The 14,643-nt window shown below is 43.2% G+C and overlaps 1 protein-coding gene across 4 annotated transcripts in view; it reads right to left on the bottom strand.

Annotated features, from left to right (window-relative positions):
• Window positions 1-7,233: 7,233 nt before the first annotated feature.
• Window positions 7,234-14,643, bottom strand: part of col15a1b (collagen, type XV, alpha 1b) — a 34,565-nt gene continuing 27,155 nt past the window's right edge. For 3 of the 4 annotated variants that reach the window (XM_028975991.1, XM_028975988.1, XM_028975990.1), the window contains 19 exons: window positions 14,014-14,076; window positions 13,609-13,698; window positions 13,486-13,521; window positions 13,176-13,229; window positions 13,021-13,077; window positions 12,879-12,938; window positions 12,755-12,796; window positions 12,009-12,036; window positions 11,849-11,923; window positions 10,758-10,783; window positions 10,501-10,599; window positions 10,210-10,354; window positions 10,031-10,095; window positions 9,665-9,793; window positions 9,408-9,509; window positions 9,194-9,256; window positions 8,874-9,068; window positions 8,681-8,796; window positions 7,234-8,239 (listed from right to left, as the gene is read on the bottom strand). In XM_028975991.1, coding sequence (XP_028831824.1) covers window positions 8,023-8,239; window positions 8,681-8,796; window positions 8,874-9,068; window positions 9,194-9,256; window positions 9,408-9,509; window positions 9,665-9,793; window positions 10,031-10,095; window positions 10,210-10,354; window positions 10,501-10,599; window positions 10,758-10,783; window positions 11,849-11,923; window positions 12,009-12,036; window positions 12,755-12,796; window positions 12,879-12,938; window positions 13,021-13,077; window positions 13,176-13,229; window positions 13,486-13,521; window positions 13,609-13,698; window positions 14,014-14,076 — 1,662 coding nt within the window. In that variant the 3' untranslated portion in view covers window positions 7,234-8,022. The remainder of the gene's footprint in view (window positions 8,240-8,680; window positions 8,797-8,873; window positions 9,069-9,193; window positions 9,257-9,407; window positions 9,510-9,664; window positions 9,794-10,030; window positions 10,096-10,209; window positions 10,355-10,500; window positions 10,600-10,757; window positions 10,784-11,848; window positions 11,924-12,008; window positions 12,037-12,754; window positions 12,797-12,878; window positions 12,939-13,020; window positions 13,078-13,175; window positions 13,230-13,485; window positions 13,522-13,608; window positions 13,699-14,013; window positions 14,077-14,643) is intronic. The other variant, XM_028975989.1, reaches the window with a different exon arrangement.

The following is a 14,643-nucleotide window of genomic DNA, read 5'->3' as shown; positions in this document are numbered from 1 at the left end:
TACAGACGTTTCTGGTGCGTTCGTCTGTGAATCCATATCTACCGCAATAATGAAAAACAAGGTAGCATGCGTTGAAATAATGATCATTATGGGTGGTAGTAGCCTAGTGGGTAACACACTCGCCTATGGACCAGAAGACCCAGGTTCAAATCCCACTTACTACAATTGTGTCCCTGAGCAAGACACTTAACCCTGACTTGCTCCAGGGGGGGGGACTGTCCCTGTAACTACTGATTGTAAGTCGCTCTGGATAAGGGCGTCTGGTAAATGTAAAAAAATTATATATTATAAATTTCATGTGAGTAGGATGTTGTTCGGGCCCCGGCCCTAACAGATTTGTAGCCCTGGGCAAGACGTCAGGTGGCGCAGCCAGAACGGCACTTTTTTTTTTCTGGGTGTTGCTTGGCGGCCTAAAAAAACGCCACTGAGGGCGTGTTCAGAACTCTGCTTGCGCACGAAGGGCAAATGCCGTTTTGCCACTAAGCATCGTAAAAAAAACTGCATTGGGGAGGATCGAACAGCGTTTTAATCCTGTTTTCTTGCAACAAAATGCAGTTGTTCTTCCTGCCGGTTATTGGCCCTGTTGTCTTGCCTTAGTAGAGGCGGAAGGGATGGGAAAGATATCAAGTTCAAGTTGAGATTTTGCTAAGAGAGAAATATACTTGGTGTGAGCTAAATATCTGCACACAGTTGCGTTGATAATGTTTGTGATGATATACAGTACAGGCCAAAAGTTTGGACACACCTTCTCATTCAATGTGTTTTCTTTATCTTCATGACCATTTACGTTGGTTGTTTCTCACTGAAGGCATCAAAACTATGAATGAACACATGTGGAGTTATGTATTTAACAAAAAGTGAAGACCTGGTCTCCACAGTCACCGGACCTGAACCCAGTCGAGATGGTTTGGGGTGAGCTGGACCGCAGAGTGAAGGCAAAGGGGCCAACAAGTGCTAAACACCTCTGGGAACTCCTTCAAGACTGTTGGAAAACCATTTCAGGTGACGACCTCTTGAAGCTCATCGAGAGAATGCCAAGAGTGTGCAAAGCAGTAATCAGAGCAAAGAAACTAGAATATAAAACATGTTTTCAGTTATTTCACCTTTTTTTGTTAAGTACATAACTCCACATGTGTTCATTCATAGTTTTGATGCCTTCAGTGAGAATCTACCAACGTAAATGGTCATGAAAATAAAGAAAACACAGAAGGTGTGTCCAAACTTGTGGCTGTACTGTACCATCGTCCGTAATCTGTAGTGTGTACTCCTTATCAAATAAACTAATTCATACCTTTATGTCACGGGTGGGCTGGACATGGCGATGAAGGAGGACGTATTTGCACGATTTCTCACGACAGGGGTTTAATACAAACTTCACGGGACAGGGGAACATAAACACGCACAATGACCCGACGGCGAACAGACACGAACAGGATAGTTTTATACAATTATATAAATATACAACAGGTGAACATGATCAGGGAACATTTCACAGGACGAACATGAAACTCCGGTCCGGACTCCGGATCCGGAGTAACCCCTGCCGGTCTGGATCATGACACTTTATGTTAAAATCATCATCTGTTTGTCTGTGCAGGTCTTACAACACTGCCCCCATACCCATGTACCGACACAAAGAACAAAGGATAATTATGTACGGACCGTGGCTGTATGTACGTACATAATTATGTAGTCAACAGAAAGTATACTTATGCCTTTAGACAGTACATAGTGAAACAAAACAACGCTTCCCCAGAACCTGGTGCTGCATGTAACATTTAAACAGAGTTACATACCGACATAAAGTGCACGTGTGCAACATCTACAAACTGGGTGACATAAAGTGCAAACACATGGGACACAGGCGGTGTCCCTTCACTGACAAGCAGTGAAGACGACAGGCAGCGGTAAAAAACGGACATTTTTAATGCAGGGGCAGATTAAGAAATACTGCTATAATAGAAATGTAATAGAGACATGCTTGTATGCATGTTTGTCAGTTCAGAGTGGAAAGTTACGGAGGGAAGAGGGACGCCGATGATCTTCTCAGCTGTCCTCACTATGCGCTGTGCGGTCTTGCGGTCTGATGTGGTGGACTTCCCAAACCGGACGTTTTTATAATTATTACTACTACTTAATAGGCTTTGCTATGTTGTTCCTTTCATATTAAGACACATAAATAAAAACTACTTTTTTTTTTCTTCCTCCATTTGTGGCGCCCCCTGGATGGATGGTGATTTTAGCCTTTGGCGAAATTGCCTATGCCACGGGCCGGCCCTGATGTTGTTACTAGTTGAATTTCTTCTTTTTTTTCTGGTCACAGTGCCATGCTTTGTACATGTGAATATAGAGTCTCACCACGATAAATGTAAAACAAGTTAATTTAAATACTACTGAGTTTCACACTCATTTCTGTAACTGAATGCAGTAGTCTGATGATCATCTTATCACTTTTTTCTTTCTTTTGGTATTATTATTATATGGCTTTCAGAGTAAATAGCAGACCTCTGACGCCGAGATATCATAGAAACCTGGATTCTGAACACCCACATAAGCTACTGAGGCCTTTTTGCCACGGTGCAGGCCTCCACTGGCACAGACAACCTGAGGCAGCATTTCTGTTTCCTTCCGCCGCCCTCCCTGGAAGCTGGCAGAGATTGACGACAGCTTTGTTCTGTGCCCTATTTCAGGGCTGCTCTTGAGGACTGCAGCAAGCTCCAAGCCCCAACTGGCCAGATGTAGCCATTGGCCCAGGCAGCCGTGGTCTTCCAGTGTGGGAACGCTCCACCAGCAACTCCACCCAGTTTAAGTCCTAAATGAAAATGCAAGCATACTCTTCAGCTAAGTTCAATTCAGTGGCCTCCACACGACTTTGGTGGACCTGTGTTCCCCCATGCCCTCTAACCGCCATAAACGGACCTGGTTCTGAAGCAGAATGCTTCACGTTTCTTCCGTCCACCAGCTGCAAACAACCCTAATATATCTCGGTTCAAAATAGTGTTAAGACTCGGCATCAGCACCCTCCAGCCTGCCTGTGTGCAAGGCTCCAGATGATAAACGTGCAACCACACGAGCAAAAATGCTGTTAACAAAAAAAAAAAAAAAACACAACAACAGTGCTTACTAAGAATTACCTCCAGAAATAACACACTCTTCACCTCCTCCACTTGCTCCAGTATGAAAGAAAAGGTGGCATAACTCTTCCTTCATTAGTATTCACGCATCCCACCTCCCTCACTCAGACATTCCAGCATTATTAAAGGTGCCCTGACCCTGCTGCAAGCAGCGCCCTTTATCATATTTAATTGATCATATTTAATGAAAGATCAGTCACAGAAAGAAGCAGACACAAACAGTTCAAATGTAGAAAAATGAAATTTGACACAGTGTATTGGCCCAGCATTCTCCAGGAAACGGGCATCTTCATGATGCAAAATAACTATTCTAATTGATTCTACCAAGGTTCTGTAATGGTTTCGAATGGCACCATGTACTGCTGACGGGCTCTTTTTTGTCATTGTTACAGACACCAGCAGTTCTCATTCGGTTTCCGTAGATTTTGAGTTACAAAAGCTAAGACCCAGATAAGGCCCAACTTGTTGAGAATAGTTTTACTTTACTTTACTTTATTTGGCAGACGCTTTTATCCAAAGCGACTTACAATGGGAAGACACCAGCAATTCTCGTTCGATTTCTATAGAATATCGAGTATACAAACTAAGAGCCCTGATAAGGCTTAGACTTGTCATTGAAGAGCATGCTCGGAGAGTGTTGGGTGCTAGACTAAGAAAAATTATAATGTATTTATACATTTTGTATTTGTTTGTTCAATGTGTATGCATGTGCTTGTGTAAGTGTTAGATTTGTCTGTAATATTTTTGGAATAAGAGGGTTTTCACCTTCTTCTTAAAAGTGGTGATAGTCTCGGCTAGTCGTGTGGAGGAGGGCAGGTTGTTCCACCAGCCAGGGACAACAACGGAGAACAGACATGATTGGAATCGGAGACCCCGTGAAGAAGGAATTTTTAGTCTCCTTTCGTTTGCCGATCTGAGAGAGCGTGCAGGAGTGTATCTAGGTAGTAGTGTGTTGATGTAGGAGGGCGCAGTTCCATTTACAGCCCTGTAGGCAGCATCAAGGATTTGAACTCAATGCGAGCAGCTACCGGGAGCCAGTGGAGGGAGGTAAGAAGAGGTGTAACATGGGTGTATTTTGGCTGATTGAAGATGAGGCGGGCTGCCATATTTTGGATCATCTGGAGTGGTTTTATGGTGACTGCAGAGGCTCCAGCCAGGAGAGAGTTACAGTAGTCGAGTTTGGAGATGACCATTGCCTGGACGAGGAGCTGCGTAGCCTGTTGTGAGAGAAAAGGCCGAATCTTGCGAATGTTGTAGAGAGTGAACCTGCAGGATCTGGAGATCGCAGCAACATGATGGTTCAAACTCAGTTTGTCATCTATCCAAACTCCAAGGCTTTTTGCAGATGCCGTGGGTGTTAACAGTAGCGATCCAATTTGAATTGAGAGGTTTTGCTGAGGGGAATTGTTGCCCGGAAAGATCAGAATCTCGGTTTTGGATAGGTTGAGTTGGAGGTGTCACTCAGACATCCATGCCGATATGTCTGAGAGGCAGGCCGAAATTTTTGTTGCTATAGTAGCATCTTCTGGTGGGAATGACAGATAGAGCTGGGTGTCATCAGCATAAGAGAACATGCTAGGGAATGTTAAGTGCTAGACGAAATTTTTTTCTTCTTCTTGTGAGTGTGTGTGTGTGTGTGTGTGTGTTGGTGTTAGACTCGTTTGAAATACTTTTTGAACAAGTGGGTTTTCAAATGTTTCTTAAAGGTGGTGGTAGTCTCGGCTAGTCGAATGGAGGGGGGCAAGTTGTCCCACCAGCCAGGGACAACAAAGGAGAACAGAGTCGATTGGAATCGGAGACCCCGTGAAGAGGGGATTTTTAGTCTTGTACTGTCATTGTACGTTTGTACAGCTCTTTTTACAGTGTACATCTGCCACAAAACACCTTCCATTAGATCAGTTCTCAAGGTTCCCTAGTGAGCAAGTCAGAGGCGACGGCGGCAAGAAAAACTACCTGAACCGAGAAATGGGAAGAAGAGATACATCCAAGAAAGGCCGACATAATGAGATTATGAAATCCAGTTTTATATTATGTTGTGGAAGTCCACTGAGACAGTATAATAGAATAATGTAATCTAATAGAATAGTATAATCTGTGGTTGTTCCATAGATTTGAGTCTCTATAAGCAAATGCTCGGTTTCCAGCAGTGACTTTGAGGGAACAGCCTTCTTTCAAAGAACAAAGAAATCATGGTGGGTTATGAGGGACTAGAAAGTTACTAAAATATAATGGAACGTGCAAAGCTTTATAGGTGAAAAGAACTGGCGCTGGATTCTTAACTTAAGTGGTAGCCATTGCAGAGACGTTGAAATAGCAACGTTTTGGACGTGTTATGCTAAATGATAGTTTCATGTTCTGCATCAGAATATTCAGACTCAGACTAAAATAATTAAGCAGTATTAAGCAATTCAGGCCCTTTAATCAAAAGTGAAGATCTCTTCCTTTTTCAAAAAGCCACATCCCCTCCACTCAAGCTCCTCCCAGTCCTCCATCTCAGCACCTTGCTAACCTTTTAATGTTCAAAACACTTCAAATACATACACACACTTTGATTTACTTTACTTTACTTTATTTGGCAGACACTTTTATCCAAAGCGACTTACAATAGGAAGACACCAGCAATTCTCGTTCAATTTCTATAGAATATCGAGTTTACAAACTAAGAGCCCTGATAAGGCTTAGACTTGTCATTGAAGAGCATGCTCGGAGAGTGTTGGGTGCTAGACTAAGAAAAATTATAATGTATTTATACATTTTGTATTTGTTTGTTCAATGTGTACGCATGTGCTTGTGTAAGTGTTAGATTTGTCTGTAATATTTTTGGAATAAGAGGGTTTTCACCTTCTTAAAAGTGGTGATAGTCTCTGTAGCATTAAATATTAAAAATTAAATGTCTCTTCTGACAATCAAAATCAACATCACAACATTACAGCAATACTTTGGGAAATAAAGAGAAGCTTAAATGAAAGATAATTAACCATCATTCTGTCTGGCTTTCTGTAAACATGTTCTTGCGCCATCTTCATAACTCCTCTTTCACCGCTTTTCTGTAAGTGCCAAGGTTTGTGAAGTACAGCGTGAAGAGCTCTCAAGACTCAGCATGTTGATCGCAATTATTACACCCCCTTCTCTACCCTTACAATGGAAGTAAAAAAACTTGGATATATTACTCTTCTTCAAGGCTGAGTGAAAAGTGTACTGCTCACTGACGACCAAGGTCTTTCAGTCGCCTCGGGCTTTTGGAAAAAAACCATTTAAAAAAATGAACCCATTATCAATTCATAAGAGTTTAATTGCTTCGTTGCAATAAACCCATCATTACTCGTCATCTGGGTCGAGTCGAACCTAGGCTACTTATGTCTGAATATCCCGTCTGCTTTTATAATTATATATTTCATAGAAATGACAGTTTGTTGGTCGTTGTGCATTACTCATCAACCTACCAGAGCAACCAGCATGGCAGGCAAACCACTAGGTCCATGTGACCCTGGTACTACAAAACACTGTGGTTGTCATGTTGGCTATGTCCTCCCAAGGCTGCATTTGAAGATCTCACTGGCTGATGCTGCTGAAGGACTGTTCCAGTGCCCATGATCCTTCAAAACCTACAAGGAACCAAAGACCTGTCCAAACATTCATTTGAAGGACCAAACTTCACTGAGTTGTATTGTTCGCAGGCTGTGGATGAAGTAAATAATATTTAATATTAATTTATATTTGTAAAACAATATAAATAATATGCAAAAAGTTGTAAAAAATCACCCCCATATTGGAAAAATACAGTGCAGTGTTTCAAACATTTATTTTATTTTTAATTCTAAAAGTATTTTAAATAAAACCCTTCTAATGTACTGTAACTGAATACATTTATGACAATGCATTCATTATTCATCCATTTGCACTTCTTGAGAGTAATCACAGGTCCTTGTGAGTGCCCCGCCCTGAGTGAGACCCCGCCCTGCATCCACTGTGCTCAATGCATTATGGATACTGAGTGACTGAGTGTCAACCTTTTGGTACAATTCTTTTTTTCTGCTGTGGGAAGTTATGTGTTTGCACATTCGAATGGGAAAAGACAATAATTTAAAAAAGTCAATTCTTTAATAAAAAAAAACAACATTTATTCAGTGAACAATAGTCAACAAGCAAAAACTAGTTTTCTATGAATAACTCTAATTTTCAAGTCAGCCCCTTAATTTTACTTTGAGCAATCAAGCCAAATAATTAACCAATCACACTGCAGAACATCCTAGAACCACGCTAGAGTCACAATGCAGCTCTGAAGCTTTACAATCCTTCCTGTGTCGCTAGGTTTCGGATTATGTGCTGTTACAGTATATAAATAAACACCACAAAAAGAGATCAGCATGCACATACTAGGACAAAATCATTACTTGCAAACGAGAGGAGTGGAGCCTTCGTGGTGAAAAAAAAAAAAGTAATTATAAAACATAACAGTGCATCTAAATGCCTCTCATACCTGATTGGGCAACACTCGGTTCCCTGGTTGGAACGACATCCACGCAGCAGACGGCTGTCGTGGTGCTAATGGCGTGAAGGGCAACGCTACGTTCGGGTCCGAGCCAACGCTGTGCAGAACGACAGCTTGGGATTACTCCGGAACGGGCTGTGGCTGCCACATCTTTGGCATTGCAGTCGTCAGCAGGACACCGCTGGCCGTGATGGATGGAATGTGATGTCGGGACGCGGTGCACGCGTGTTTACACATTTCTCAGGGAAACAAGGAGACAGAGGCAGCAGTGTCGTCTTTCCCGAGCGTCCGGGACTCTACAGGAGGGACGCTGGAATCCAGCATGAACTACGGGCTAAAAGGCGGTGAAGGAAGGAGAGAAGAAGAGATGAAAAAGACTGGGGGGAGGGGCCGAGGTTACATCCGCCGGGCCGCCGGCAGGTAGCTGTTCTCCACGCAGAGCACGACGAAGTGGTTGGAGCAGCTGCGCGTGTGCTGCCCCAGCAGCCGGCCGGTCTGCAGCAGCGCCGCCTGGCCCGTCACCGCCATCTCCCCCGCCCGCCACGCCTCGCAGTAGCTGGTGGTCATCCGGATTCCCACCGTGCTGGAGCCATGCCACACCATCTTCTGAGGCCTGGGGATCAAACACATGTACATCCACACAGTCCAAGGGCTGCGGGTTCGAACTAGAAAGGTCCCCTATCATGAAAATGTCACTTTGTGAGATTATTTAGCATTAATGCGAGTCCCCCGAGCCTGTCTATGGTCCTGCAGTGGCTAGAAATGGCGGTTGGTGTACATTTACATTTACATTTACGCCATTTATCAGATGCCCTTATCCAGAGCGACTTACAATCAGTAGTTACAGGGACAGTCCCCCCCCCCCCCCCCCCCCCTGGAGCAACTAAGGGTTAAGTGTCTTGCTCAGGGACACATGTTAGGGGACATTTAAGCAGAAGGCCAAGCTAATTTGTTATCAACTGTAGATGGCACAGAGGACAAATACTGTAGGAGGAAAAGTCATTTCCAAATTGCTGAGAGTGAATTTGTACTTTGAGGACACGAAAATACTAACCAGGAGTTATCTGTCAGGATGTTCCTTCCATCAAAAGAGTAGATGGGAATCTGTGGATCGAACACACCTCCATTCCCAGAGAATAACGCCATCCAGCTGCTGAAGAGCACCTCCCCCTGGAACGTATGGAACAATGCCGGTCAAAAAACACACAAAATCAGACGTGTCCAAAGAGCAGGAGTGACTTTCCCACCTTGAGGTTGACCACGGGCATGTGACGGTCGGCCTTCTTCACGATGCTGATCAGGTCTTGGAGGTGTGAGGACAGGAAGGCCCTGTAGGTGGAAGTGAAGCCCCTCGCCCTGGCCTGCTGGTAGCATTGAAAATCTGCCCCCCGGATGCCTCGGATGTCTCCAGATGCTGGTGAGTTCAGGGCCACCAAGTGAAGCTGTGGGTTGAAAAGTAAGATGTAGAACTGGCTCGGTGAGGATGGTAAAAAAGTAGAATTGTGAATAGGCAGCTCCTCAATCAACCAACGCAAAAAACCACACATAATCTGAAAAGAATCCTCACCCCAGGAACAGCATGGATCCCCTGCGGTAGGAGGTTAAGGCTGGGCTGGTAGCTGGTCAGCTCCTAAGATGGAGGCAATGGACACTGGTGATATACAATTTGCAGGGTTTTTTACAAGTTTATTAAGTTTATGGATCCCTGAACACTGCAGCTACTGATATAGTAATGTAATAATGTCATGTGTGCATAATCTCATGGTGCATGTGACCGATACCTGGCTGTAGCTTTGTATGCGGGGTATGCTGCGCTCTCCAGGCCTGATCAGGCTGTGGGATGCAGCATCTTGCTCTCTTGGAACGGGAATCAGCTGACCGAGCTAGTAAATCCACAGTTACGACAAAAAAAAAGATTTTGAACAATCGATATCACTTAAAAACAGTTGAATGCTTATGAATGCAAAAAAAAAAAAAAAAAAATCTATAGATTATTAGCTAGCTGTGACAATGTGGTGGCCATGGGAGACATACTCACCTGCACCTTCTTCCAGCCACCCTGGGCCCTGATGTAGAGCTCACTCTGGTCTGAGATGTATGCCATGGTGCCTTCAGTAGCTTGCTGCGTCTCTATCAGCAGGGCAGCGGTGGTTTTGTAGACCGTCACCTAAACGTAATGAACACCGAATGCGCTGTTCACACTACTAGCAACGCAATCGATATTGTCTTATTATAATGTCTGTCAGCGTACCTAAAAATAAATGAATACAATTGAACTAGGGTGGTCAATAGGGTTTCTTGTTTGTGACAACACAATCACTTAAACCCAACTGACTGGCCAAGGAGCTCAGGAAAATTGCATAAATTGATCTGATTGGCTGGCGAATTCGTACAGAACACATACCGGACTTCCATACCCAGGTGCCCCAGGAGGCCCAGGGGGCCCGGGGGGGCCAGGGATGCTCGCAGCTAAAAAAAAAAGAAGAAAGTAAAACATTTACTTTGACTCATCTGAACTTATATAATTTATATTATGGCACATACACCACTTTCCATGACGGGTTAAAAGATAAGCCCTCATACATGTTCCATATGATGCCGGTGCTCCGGGAGGTCCAGATGGTCCAGGGGGTCCTTGCTTCCCTGGTCTCCCATAGCCAGGCACACCAGACTGGCCAGGAGAACCAGGTGGCCCTGGGGGACCAACTATGGACTCTCCTTTAGGTCCCTAAATCACATATATGGATGCATGTCATGATAACTGAGTTTTTGAAACTCAGTCACCTAATGTAAAATAAAAAATAATCTGAACATTAAATGATCTGCAAATTGGAGAAATCGTATTGAACCTCTGCATGTTTGTGATGGACTCACCACAAGTCCAGATCTTCCAGGGAGACCAGGAGGGCCGGGTGGTCCCATATCCCCCTTCTCACCCTTTTGTCCTTTGTTTCCATTGTCGCCTTTAGGTCCCTGTGTAACCAGAACCAAACAGATTACAGCACGCTTCTGATTTAATTCGATGAGAAATGATCCCATTGGTATGGCAAACATTTGTCTTGAACATTCTCAAAAAAGTTTGCAGACAGTTCAGCAGAGGTGTGGTTGTCGCTTTGAAAAGGAGAACTCACCACAGAGCCATCGGGAAGTAGGGTAACTGAAAAACACAAGGACATCATCAAACAGGACGTCATCGGAACACAATACCCACTTACATGCATTCATGCTGCCAATGCTTGAGTCCAAAGAGAACAAAGCTGCAATTAAGCTGCCATGTAAGGTTTCTGTATGGCTATGGAGCCACAAAGAAATAAAACCTCAAATCAGAAAAACAAGTCTCTTACTTTTTCCTTGAACACAAGCTACTTGATGTTTTGTCTTTCAACTTCTTTCAATTTGTAAGTACAAGGGCTTCCAACTGATAAATAATTATAACGAATTAATCTCACAATTTCTAATTAATTAATTGTGAAAGCCATATATGGGGCAGTGGTGGCCTAGGTACCACTGAGGTGCCACTGAGCAAAGCACCGTCCCCACACACTGCTCCCCGGGCGCCTGTCATGGCTGCCCACTGCTCACTCAGGGTTAAATGCAGAGGACAAATTTCACTGTGTGCACCGTGTGCTGTGCGGCTGTGTATCACATGTGAAAATCACTTCACTTTATCACTTTTTATATATATAATGCATATTTAAACCATGACTGAGAGGCTCCCTTAAAAAAAAACAGTTCAAGCCTTAAGATACAAAAAGGTGCTGAATTCAGCCCTGAAAAACCATGTGGACAACGTGTCTCATGATATTGTGTGTGTTAAAATAATTTCCACTCTCTGACCACCCGAAAAAATAGTGGACACATCATGGACACAAAACAAACACATTTATCCAGCCTTGTTCATGCAACAAGAATCAGTCCTTAAATGGTCTCGTCTGGCTAGGATGAATCGTCAGACCCCACGCAGGAAGAAAACAGATGCATTAATTGCATTAATATCTTTAAAATATTTCTCAACAAGGATTAACGTGTTAAATCTTGCGTTGGATTTTTTTAGAGCCCGGGTAAATATATATACGTCCTTTCCTATTATTTAGGCCTGCGATACAATCTGAATTTAGGTGATTTTAGGCAATTAATAAATAAAAACCAAGGAATAAAACCAAATTGACCAAATAATATAATCAGACCAGCCATGTCTATGGAAGTCGCACCATTTACATACCTGCTGTTCCTGAGGGTCCTGGCTCCCCGTTGTCCCCTTTGTTCCCTTTAACCCTAGCAGAACTTCGTCTGGCTTCTTTCAGGAGAGAGAAAACTCCAGAGTTGACTGCTTTGCCATGCTAAGGACTTTACCTTCTCGATCTTTATGAGAAAATCAGTACCTTGTGCCATGTCACCACCGGTGCCACTCTACACAGTGCAGACCATCAGAGTCCCCAGGAAAAACAAATTCATAGATAATTGGATGAAATCACATGTGTCTTAAAAGACAGATTCATCACGTTTGCATTTGTTAGCTATATTTAAGGCTACATTTAGTACATTAATTTCAGACAAAAAAAAAACAGCCAGTGTTATATGGACCCACAGTTGGAACCGACACCAGTACAAGTTCATGCAACATGCTCAGGGGAGCAACGCAAACGCGTCCAGCTTCCGAGTTAAGAGGGGCGTTTCAGTCATTTATACGCTGTCTGGATTTCGGCTGCATTCAGGCCAACCAACCGTTCAGACCACAGAACAGAACAGAAACGAGGCAATACATGAACTAAATAGACAGCTTCTACTTATGATTAGTAAATAATGCAAATAAACCTGAAGAATGCATGCTGACTCACAAAAGAACAATCCCGTAACCTGTAGTAATCCCTTCTGGGATGACTACTGTAAATGATGCAGGGTCTGAGCATGGAGTGATGTTAGAACCCCACCCGGAGGTTCCTACAGAGGTCAAAAACGGTGGGCCGGCGCTGTGCTGCCATGTTATCTGTCAACCCAGGACCAGCGCAAGGCCAGTGATGCTGCGGTTACGGGACGGGATGCTACCAGACGGGAAGGCACCAGGCAGAGTTCATGCCCCACACCCACTCAAAACACCGACTCGTCAGGTTCTAGGTTATAGACTTACTGGTCTTTTGCAGTGCGGTCTACGAGGGACGGGGAAAACTGTCTTCAGAGGATTTAGAGGATTATGTTTTAGACAAATTGAAGCACTCTGCCTTTATAAACTGGAAATATAACACTACACTTACTCCATTAAGGCCTATAACAGGGCCCGGTGGTCCAGGAGGTCCAGGAGGACCTGGAGGTCCCTATAAAAAAAAAAAGAAGCAAATTACACATGCTGTACAAGGCAAAAAACAATAATAATAGATTGTGTGACACTACACTCACAGGTAGACCAATGGAATCTCCTTTATCGCCTTTCCTGCCTGCCATTCCTGATCGACCCTATGTCAGGAAACCCCAATTTATTAAAAAGAAATGCATGCAGGACGTACGATCACATAATTCTAGTTTAACAATCAAAGAATATAGGATTTGCAGACCGGTCGCCCTGGGATTCCAAATTCTCCTTTTGGTCCGGGTGGCCCAACAGGTCCCTAAGAATGTGTTTACAGTTAGATAATTCTTTACAGGCAGATGGCTTGTGTTCAATAAAATTAGAATAATATTCCAATAGGACTTGCCAACTTTAACTAATTTATGTAAAATATCTTACATCATTTCAATCATGTCTTTAAAGGCCTTTTACAGGATCAAGCAAGCAGTGCATGCTGGGATTAGCTCTCATGCACTATCAAGATGCTTAATTTGTTTGACATATGATAAAACGTTTATGATAAAATCATGTCTCACCATAACCCCAGCACCTCCGGGAAGGCCCCGGTCGCCCTGTAAGACAGACAGAAAAGAAGGGGTGAGGCGGTGGCATGGTCAGCCATGAGAGCTCCAGCAAAGGGACATCGCCAGAGGAATGACCTTCAATCCCTTCGTTCCCCTGGAGCCCCTCAGGCTTGTCACCAGAGAGCCGTCAGCGGCGATAGTGACTCCAGGCTCCCCTTTCTCACCCTGTCAGTAAACAGATAAACACACCAAAGGGTCAGCCTCTATATTTCAAGAAAAATGTAAATTATGTGATTAAAGCGATTAATTACAAAAACCAATCAGCAGTTGTATTTTTTGTTCTTATTCCGATTGTTTTACACAGTCTATACAAGGATTATACATTATACATTTGATTATCCTATTGGGCGTGTTATTGGGATATTCTAAATTTAATTTAGGTAAACTTAGTGTGGTTGGGAACCATAGTAAGATGTACATCCTGTCACCTTTTCAAGCACGGATCAGGACAACATTATCATTAGTTTTTTCCCTCCGTACCTTGTGACCTGTTGCTCCTTGGACCCCAGGAATGCCAATATCACCCTTTGGTCCTCTTGGTCCCTGAGCAGGAAGAAAAATGGCAGCTGGGTAAACGTCAGCTGTGTCTTCTAAAAGATGATCTGTTGAGGAGATCTTTCCTCACATTAGATTTAAAGAAGGAGTTGACTGAGATGCCTTTATTAAATAGCCTACTACCCTGAGTAGGACTAAACGGTAATGTAAAGTGAGTGAGTATGAGGGATCAATGACATTGATTATCAGAAAAAAGAGATGATTCATGGTTTCTATAAAATGAAAATTTAGCTTTTTTTGATTGGCTATAACTCATGTAACCAATCAGATTATACAGATAAGGGCATGCAAAGTCTGAGAAGCACGTCTTTAACATATTTGAACTGTTAACCAATGTCTCTGACAATTTTAAATACCGGTATCATCACTCAGACTATAATTTAAATAAGACCATATCTGCTCACTTGGTTACATACCCCTCCTTCCAGTGAAGCAGAAAAAAAAAGAATAAAAATGGCTTAATACATTAACAACAGCAACAACTATATCCCTTTTTAATAACAGTGGCATTATAATAATATCTGATTATGTTTTGCATAAAGAACCAATTCAGTA

Source organism: Denticeps clupeoides, chromosome 4, assembly GCF_900700375.1.
Source record: "Denticeps clupeoides chromosome 4, fDenClu1.1, whole genome shotgun sequence".
Classification (NCBI taxonomy): Eukaryota; Metazoa; Chordata; class Actinopteri; order Clupeiformes; family Denticipitidae; genus Denticeps; species Denticeps clupeoides.
The sequence above is the reverse complement of the archived record's forward strand: the minus strand, read 5'-3'. Positions and strand labels throughout refer to the sequence as shown.